The following is a 9,853-nucleotide window of genomic DNA, read 5'->3' on the forward strand; positions in this document are numbered from 1 at the left end:
GCTCAGCACCACACGACAACAACAACACAAATTTTGCCGAACATACTTTCGCTTAACAATTGGCGAAAATCCGAAAACTACCGAAGGATTCATGGTCGGCACTCTTCGGAAAAGAGAGGCGAGAGCAACCTGTGGCGAGGCGAACATGGATGGGTTACGTAACCGCTTCACGCCTTAAACAATACCCGTTGCCACTCTATCTATCTTTCTCTATGATAAAAGTAATATCGCCCATAAATGTAACAAATATCAACCACACATGTAATAAAACACCAACCATGATTGTAAAAACATAGTAATCATAAATACAATAACAAAAACTATAAATGTAATGCTGATCAGCCATAAATGTAATAAATCTTTGGCTCTTAAAATCTATTTATTAAATGTCTTATTCTGTAAGTATAGTAGTTTTTGTTTTGTGGGTTGATCAGTAGGCTATCACAATAATTGTATAATATCCATAACTTTGCCAATGTAAAGCTTTCTGGTTCCTTGTGACATCGATTCACAAACAACATACGCATGCACAGGAGACGTCCATTTCTCATCTGCATAGCTTTCTTCCATTTTTTATCATAAAAAAAGCAAGCCCAGCATCAAACGCGTATGTAACTGCTTACTGTTTGATATTGTGATATAGCTTGTGAAGTCATCATATCGATTTTCTTGCGAGGCAATAATATTTCTAGATACGTCCGGCGACATTTTGATACAGCCGTCTATGAAAACACTGAATAATTACTATTAAACCTGTTAAGATTGAATATCTATGGACACCTGTTAAGTGGTGCAATATTGATACTAAATAACACTCGAAAGGGTTTTGATTAAACAAATAATGTTTCATGAATCAACACGAAAATTTGAAAAATTTCATCATGTAGAATATTAGATTTGAATACACATCAATTATGATCACATCTTATTTAAAATAAGGCCTACAGAAATCAATGGAGGTAATTTTTAGGGTTAGGCCTACTGAAAGCTGACACAAGACGCACGTTCCTGGCCAACAGAGGGAGCTTCTGATTTGGATCGATGTCAAGGAAAGAAAAAAAGCCAAACTAGTAATGTACCAAATTGCTTATTTTAACCCAAAGAGCATAATTCTCACAAAAATCTCGAGTTAGTCGCCCCACTATATAGGCCTATACGATTGCTGCCGTTGAAGGCATGCGATATTTTCACACGAAGAAATGAATCTTTCAGATAAATGATGAAACGTTGGATAGAGATCTCTTGGATTCGACAACTGATATTTATTACAGCGTCGATGAAAACAATGACAATGTGATACGATCACCTGCATGCTAATTATGCTATCACCAGACATTGCGGTATAATCACCAAATCACTCTACAAGGTCAGTCATCGATATATTGAATAGAGCTGGTGATATGTTACAGTGTGAGTGTGTTATATCCTTGACTACCCCAACAAGCTGACCCAGTTATGCAACTTGCTAGTTCACTTTGCATTTTTATTACTGTATATCTATGAAGCAAACAGTCCAAAGAATCCCGCTGAGGTCAAAAAAAAAAAAAAAAAAAAAAAAAGAAAAGAAATGTTTCTGGTCAGCGCGCGCGTCACTTGAACAACAGCGCGTCACCCTTTTTTCTGTTTGTGGCCTGCGGCCGTGGCTGACACCAAATTAAAATGGCTGAAGAGAAAGAGAAAATTCTTCTGGGGACATGATCAGTGACTGCATGAACAGTAAGCCTTATATATGTGACTATATTGATCAAACTATAAAACTGACCCTCCTCCCTCCCTTGAGGGAAAAAATAAAATAAAATAAAATAAAATGCGCGTCGCCGCACCATTTTTTAAAGAAAGACCTGACCAGAAACATTTCTTCTTTCTTTTCTTTTTTTTTTTTTTTTTTTTTTTTTGCCTTATATAAGATTTTTGCAAGTTTAGGAGTTAAAGCATCCATCCGTACTGTCAAATGCTGTCCTAAAGTCCACAAATCAACTGTACATACACTATTCTGTCAACTTTTTTATACTGACTTTTTAACATATTTTTATCAGCTGCTGTTTTAAAAAAAGGGATTGCACCACTCCACTCTACGTGTAGAGAATGGTTAATCCCTTACCTGGGTATGAAATCTTGAAAGAGATGCTGTAATTGACCTTGATGGAAGGTGCTTTCGTAAGATGAAAATAGTCCCTAAAATGTGTCCACGGAACTGCATGCTGAAAATATAAAGCGAGAAATGCACGTTGCTGATATATCATTTTCTTTGTCTTCTTGCTATATTTTTCTTCTCGCAAACTTTGCTTTGATTTTCCTCCAAAGATGTCCAAAAGAACTTTTTTTCAAAGATCTTGTGAGGCCATCAACACACAAGGTGCTAGGTGGTTAACTCCAAATCACGGAAGAGCCAAATGGTCAGATATTGAGATAATATGATTCGCTGTTTGTGGCCTTTGACCCCAAACTTTGGAGTTCACACAGTGCAGTGTTCAACATGGCTGCGCCCTGGAGATGGCTCGCGTTTTTCGGCGTCGTAGTTTTGTTTGTGACGATTTCTTCAATCGTGTCGCATTACGTTAACAGAGAAGCCCGAGTGAAGCTTCTTAGATTGAATTTCGTCGTCTCAATGCAAAGTTTGCTGTTATCGGGTTCAGTATTCATATGGAAACAGCTTGTAACGAAAGTATTGACAGCGTCAAGCGATAACGGTAAACCTGGAAACGAAGGCATTGATGGTAATTTCCTGATTCAATTATGGAGAGCGGCAGTTTTTCTTTTTCTCGTATTGGTGCAACTCAGTTACACTCTCAGCGTCTTTTTAGTGAAGACCGAACCACACTGGTTGAGCTTTATATGCTTTTGTTGCTTGGGGGCGTTTATTATTTTGCTCGGCGTGGTGGTACCGTTGATCACCGTGGAATGGACTATCAACTTTCTCCAGCGAGGTCGACGTGACCATTTCAAAAAAATTAGACTAAATCCATACGTCAGAACATTTTTCATTACCGGCCTGGTCACTATTCTATCGTTAATGGCTGTGACCAGAGCTAATGAGGGACCTTGGACCAAGCATGTTGAAATCCCTGTGCGTAATCTTCCAGTGTCAATGGATGGATTTAGGATCAGTCAACTGTCGGATATACATCTTGGTGCCACTGTTGGCAAATCAAAACTTATGAAAGCAGTGGATATCGCAAGACTTTGGAATCCAGGTATTGACGTTCTCTTATTTTGCCAGATAAAGAAAAATATGATAAAGACTATGAGGCTGATAATCGCGCAAAAACTGATGTTGAATATCACATTTAGCGTATTTTTGAACAGCAATATTTTAATCTAAACGATATATGATCAATGTTGCTAAAGCAATGCTTGTCATTATTCCAGTACATGATAAATACATGCACCAGACATAGCAAGGCCATCGGTATTATGATAAAAGATAAGTGTTATTTATAAATATACCCATAATTCAATGAAAGAGACTTGATAACATCGTTCTAGTACTCAATTTTTTAACTTGTGTAAAACTTTTAAGTTGTATGTAGTACATACAAGTGTGGCATAGATTTATGATAATCCAGCGTTTATAGGGGAAGTTCCTGTTTAACTTTTAACTTAGCCGCTCAATGTCTTCTGAAAGATGCAGAAAGATAAAACAATTGATAACAGCATGACCTTGAGCCAATCTGTACATTGCACTATGATTTGCTGGTATATTGCATGGTGTGTCAAATGTACCATTGAAACAATATCACCGATTAAAAGTCTAGCCTGAGTGCTAGAGCTGAAACTATTGATAACTTGCAGTGAAATCAATTTCTTTTCATTTGATGATCTCTTGATCAGTATGTGAAGTGAAAGGAAGTTTAAAAATTTTAAATTTCTCATGAACGTTTTATTTATTTACCTATGACTGGTAATGAAGTGTCTTCTGACAATGTTTTCTTGAAGATCTTGTGGTGATCACTGGTGATCTTGTCGATTCCACTGTTGACAATCTCAGAGGGGCAGTTGAACCATTGAAAGACTTAAAAGCGGAGTATGGAATGTACTATGTCACAGGTGAGGTGCAACAACAAGTATATTTATTTGTTTATTTATATTTATCTATTTATTTATTTGTCTGTTTATTATTAGTACACAACAGGCAGTATCAGAGAATACCAGTGGTATGGGCAAAATGTGTTTTTCTACATGTAGTCATTGTCAATAGACATGTGTTGTTGTTAAAGTTAGTAAGTTGTGTTTGAAATACAGATCTCAAAATGATAATATTTCTAACAATGGCAATGACTGCATCAGGGTTTGCAGCAGGATTTTGCTTCACCATGCATGAACCTGATTCCTGATATGTCACCATGACTGGGTTATAGTTTATCAATAATGCTTTCTATACCATCTTCCCATCATCAATCACATTGGTTCATCTTTGCATTAAGGTACCATACGGCTATGTTTGGATTTTCTGTGTGTTTAGTATTAACTTAAATTATATATGTGATTAAGGTAAATTGCAGGTCTGCAGGTACCCAAAAAAATTTGCATGCATCCAGCTTCTGTGTTTAGTCCCCATACTTCACATTTTCAGTCAATTTAATTTTCAATAAAACATTTAAAAAGTTGTAATTTTGCCTGTCAAAATGACCACAAGCAGGATGATTTATTTTGTTCAAGTAATACTGGGAATATTGTAAGCTGTAGGACAGTACTATTGTCAACATGAAATGTAATCATTGATCTTGCAATCTACGTAACCTGCACTGACATGACAGACTCACACAGTACAGCATCCATCACGTATTTTGAGCCCTGAAATTTTCTTATCAGCCGAGTATCAACATTAAATTTACAGAAACTTTTTGTGAAAAAAAATAAAGACATATTAAACAGTCATATATGTTTGTGTTCATGATTAACAAAACACCAAACCTGTAGACTGTGACACTGATTGTCAATTTAGTTGGTCACTCTTCCAAGATGACACACAGTACCTTAGTATGGATGCTGTTTTAATATCAAAGTGTACATTTTCCACACAGCCTTTCATTGACGCACTCTCCTGCCCCGATTTTACGCTTGGTAGCCAAACTGTAGGTCCTGGTTTGCTTTGCATAAGTGTATGGGCTTTATCAGTCATACCATTGAGGGCGCTTTAGTGTAGGTCAGAGAGAGAAAAAAAAGCTGCATCATGAATTGAACCAGGGACTGTAAGTGAGTCACAGGTATGTCTTAAATAGATATACATCAGCTTTGCAATGATATTATTGGTTGTTACTCCATTCCCATGCACACCTGGTACTAGTCTCTTTGATTCTGTCACCGTCACAAAGCAGATTGCTTAGATCACCATGTCAATTTTCTTATCTTTAAGGTAACCATGAGTACTACACAGGAAATGTTGATGGCTGGTTTGAACACTTGAAAACACTCGGAGTTGAGAGTCTACACAACCAACATGTGAAAATAATCAGCAAAGAAAACCCTGAAGACTGGTTTTATGTGGCAGGAATTGATGACATTCATGCTGATATAATCAGGTGAGACATTGAACTTGATTTAACTTGGTTTGGCACTGGGACTGATGAAATTCTGCCCGATATGATCAGGTTAGATGGTAAAGGGGCAGGATTTTTATCAGCTTGATCTCTTAGCAAGTTGACTCACTGTGCACTTTTGAAGGAGAAGGCAAGACCCAAATCACATAAACAGTCTATGTCAACAACCACTGATCTGTGAACCAGGGATTTAGCTGCCACTTAAAACTTGATTGATGTGTCTTGGTAGTTTTGATTTCTTGGTAGTTTTGATTTCCTGAGTGAAATTAAGTACTTCCATTCATCTGAAAATACAGAAAGTAATGTAGACATTTAGTAGGCTAAGAGCATTTGTGTTTGATTCTAACATTTTCAGTATTTGTTTGACTTGTAATTAGTTTCTTTTCATCAGTCTCTATTGTCTTGCCTTTTGAACAAATACATTTGAACCTGTCTCTGCAACCTTGTGAATCTCAGCAACTGTTGTCGTAGAGATTATCAAAAAGAAAACAGTAGGATTGTCTAAAATATCACAGTACTGCAATATTCCAGACTTTTTCAAAATATGAAAGTACTTGTATCTTACAAAGTAAGCTAGTAGCTGTAACTTTGATAATTATTTCAATGTTAGCAAGCTAAGTAGTAGTTGTACCTTACAAAGTAAGCTAGTAGCTGTAACTTTTGATGATTATTTCAATGTTAGCAAGCTAAGTAGTAGTTGTACCTTACAAAGTAAGCTAGTAGCTGTAACTTTTGATGATTATTTCAATGTTAGCAAGCTAAGTAGTAGTTGTACCTTACAAAGTAAGCTAGTAGCTGTAACTTTTGATGATTATTTCAATGTTAGCAAGCTAAGTAGCAGTTGTACCTTACAAAGTAAGCTAGTAGCTGTAACTTTTGATGATTATTTCAATGTTAGCAAGCTAAGTAGTAGTTGTACCTTACAAAGTAAGCTAGTAGCTGTAACTTTTGATGATTATTTCAATGTTAGCAAGCTAAGTAGTAGTTGTACCTTACAAAGTAAGCTAGTAGCTGTAACTTTTGATGATTATTTCAATGTTAGCAAGCTAAGTAGTAGTTGTACCTTACAAAGTAAGCTAGTAGCTGTAACTTTTGATGATTATTTCAATGTTAGCAAGCTAAGTAGTAGTTGTACCTTACAAAGTAAGCTAGTAGCTGTAACTTTTGATGATTATTTCAATGTTAGCAAGCTAAGTAGTAGTTGTACCTTACAAAGTAAGCTAGTAGCTGTAACTTTTGATGATTATTTCAATGTTAGCAAGCTAAGTAGCAGTTGTACCTTACAAAGTAAGCTAGTAGCTGTAACTTTTGATGATTATTTCAATGTTAGCAAGCTAAGTAGTAGTTGTACCTTACAAAGTAAGCTAGTAGCTGTAACTTTTGATGATTATTTCAATGTTAGCAAGCTAAGTAGTAGTTGTACCTTACAAAGTAAGCTAGTAGCTGTACTTTTGATGATTATTTCAATGTTAGACTAAGCTAAGTAGTAGTTGTACCTTACAAAGTAAGCTAGTAGCTGTAATTTTGATGATTATTTCAATGTTAGCAAGCTAAGTAGTAGTTGTACCTTACAAAGTAAGCTAGTAGCTGTAACTTTGATGATTATTTCAATGTTAGCAAGCTAAGTAGTAGTTGTACCTTACAAAGTAAGCTAGTAGCTGTAACTTTTGATGATTATTTCAATGTTAGCAAGCTAAGTAGTAGTTGTACCTTACAAAGTAAGCTAGTAGCTGTAACTTTTGATGATTATTTCAATGTTAGCAAGCTAAGTAGTAGTTGTACCTTACAAAGTAAGCTAGTAGCTGTAACTTTGATGATTATTTCAATGTTAGCAAGCTAAGTAGTAGTTGTTTCAACATGCTTTTCGAAGTAGGACAAGATCTTGCAATTGACATACAACAAAAATGGCAAAAACATTGTATCATGAAAAGATACAGCTTCTAGCTCTTGAACATTACAAAAAAATGTGTATTTTGTTATTGCAGCTATACAGGACATGGTATGAATCTTGATGAAGCATTGACAAATATTGAAGAAAATCATGCAGTCATACTCCTAGTGTTATTGTCTTTATTGTAGCTATACAGGACACGGTATGAATCTTGATGAAGCATTGACAAATATTGAAGAAAATCATGCAGTCATACTCCTAGCTCATCAACCCAAAGCTGCAAAGGTTGCTGTAGAGTCTAAACACAAAATAAGTCTCATTTTGTCAGGTAATTACAAGGCTGCTTCAGTGTGCTTTTGCTCATCAAATTACAGATGAATGAAATTGCAGATAATAATTCCCAAATTAACCTCTTTGCTACCAGAGTCATAAGAAACTATCAAGTCATTAGTAATGACTGTAAGTCATTGGTCAAACACAGTGACTGTCATCAGCCATACTTGTGTTTTGATCTTCCTAGGTTGGTGAATAAAGAGAAAGTCATTGTTAGTGTACTATTGCCAATCTGTTCATAATATTCTTCTAGAATTCAGGTTGTGACCACATACATGTATCTGTACTGTACAGTGTTAAGCATAATTACTGCAATCACTGGTAGGCTGTGGAAATGAGAACCAACTGCAAGTACATGTCTTTCTATGAGCTATGAGCCCTCAATGATCTGTTTGAGTCAGCCTCTCCAATGGCTGATACAAAGCAAAACTGGGATGGACTACTTATCTTGTATTGTGTATCTTACCATTTATACATGTAGCTCTATCAAAAATCTGTTTCATGGATTTTTTTCATTTTACAGGTCACACCCATGGTGGTCAAATTCTGCCTCTTATGATCGGAGCATACCTTTTCAATCCCTACTACACGGGATTATATCAAGTCAGTGAACACACTTATGTTTATGTATCACAAGGTACCTACTACTGGGGATTCCCTATGAGGCTAGGCACAACACCAGAAGTTACTTACATCACATTGAAAGCTTCGTAAAGCGCATGGAGTTAAACTCCTAATTCTAATCATTCTGTGTTTGAAAAGTACTCCATGTTTCTGCCATCATTCCCGGTCAAATTTGACCAAGACTAGTGTATTGTGCAATATGAATCGCGGAATAGCCAAGGCCTTCCCCATCCTTGGTCTTAAACTCAAATGGCACATATTCATGTACATTTGTGATTTTCATCAACAAAACTTTTCACTCGTCATGTCTTTCTCCACACACAAAACTTTACAAAGCATCATGAATTTAAAGAGGGTAACATTATTTCAAACTCTCACAGTGTCATAAGTGATGAATTCTGGAAGATTTTATTCTTACAAGACTTTTAAAATAATCAGAGTAATTTAAATAAGATTGTAAAACTTTATTGCTCTCAGGACACAGGTACAATGCAACCCTTGTCAGATCTTTTTCTATAGTACACTCTATCTGCCCACTGTATGTTTTTATTCATAGAAAGCAAATTGTGGCCGTAAACTGTCACTGGATGCGTTATGCATTTTTATTGAAAAAGTGAACCTTTTATGTCCTGATACACATAAAAATAAGCTTTTACAAATTATTCACATGCATTGTTTTGAACAGTTGTTTCTACAATATTGAATATAATAAGGTACAATAATGCACCAAATCTTGATACCTTATGGTACAAATATAAATGTCATATCATAAGAAACAATCATAGGGTGATTCCATGTGTTAATTCTTTATCAGCTGACTCATACATGTTGAATGTACTTGTAAAGGGTGTCAATTGTGAATTTATAAACTGTTGTTGTGTCTTTGATCATGCATTGTTGGAATCAAGAAGACAAAAATGTCAAGCTTTCAAGTTTTCAAATGAAAGAGTACTGTGTCTTTAATGAGTGTAATGAATTAGTAAGATGTATTTACAAAGTTCCATTGGTACCACACAGAGATTTGGTAACCTTTGCAGGCAACACTTTCTTAATTGCCCCTCAACATCAAATCAGTGATGTGGTATGTCCCTTGATGGAGACATTAAAAATGATTTTAAAGAGGATATGATTAGGGTTGTTGTCAATAGTAACTGGAAACATACCCAACTAAAACGTTCATATTGGGGCCATGAGGAAGATTTTCTCTTTACATATTCACTTGATCAACAAGATAAATTTTTACATTTGTAAGGACTTCTCTTTTATTGTCAAAAAGGAGTTTCTTGTACCAGCTTCGACTCAGGTCAAGTCAGTTGTATATTTTGCTACAAATCTCTAAAGGCAAGTGTATAATTATTAACTTAGTATGACTGGATTCTCATCAACACTTGTAATTGTTCTAGATTTTTTATGAAAGAAAGAATACTTGGAAATTGTATAAAAAATAAAGCTTTTTATAACTGTG

At 35.5% G+C, this 9,853-nt stretch overlaps 1 protein-coding gene across 2 annotated transcripts; it reads left to right on the forward strand.

Moving 5' to 3' along the window:
* The first annotated feature begins 2,449 nt into the window (after positions 1 to 2,449).
* LOC139117478 (transmembrane protein with metallophosphoesterase domain-like) lies at positions 2,450 to 9,853 on the forward strand. 2 transcript variants are annotated; one of them, XM_070680610.1, is made up of 5 exons: positions 2,450 to 3,194; positions 3,937 to 4,047; positions 5,357 to 5,522; positions 7,620 to 7,759; positions 8,288 to 9,853. In XM_070680610.1, exons 1-5 carry the CDS (start codon positions 2,477 to 2,479, stop codon positions 8,476 to 8,478), a joined length of 1,326 nt encoding a protein of 441 aa, XP_070536711.1. In that variant the 5' UTR covers positions 2,450 to 2,476; the 3' UTR covers positions 8,479 to 9,853. The 2 variants fall into 2 exon arrangements, with proteins under 2 accessions (XP_070536711.1, XP_070536712.1); XM_070680611.1 differs by lacking the exon at positions 8,288 to 9,853 and having other exon boundaries at positions 2,465 to 3,194; positions 7,526 to 7,647.

The sequence above is a fragment of the Ptychodera flava genome, chromosome 18 (genome assembly GCF_041260155.1).
Source record: "Ptychodera flava strain L36383 chromosome 18, AS_Pfla_20210202, whole genome shotgun sequence".
Taxonomy (NCBI): Eukaryota; Metazoa; Hemichordata; class Enteropneusta; family Ptychoderidae; genus Ptychodera; species Ptychodera flava.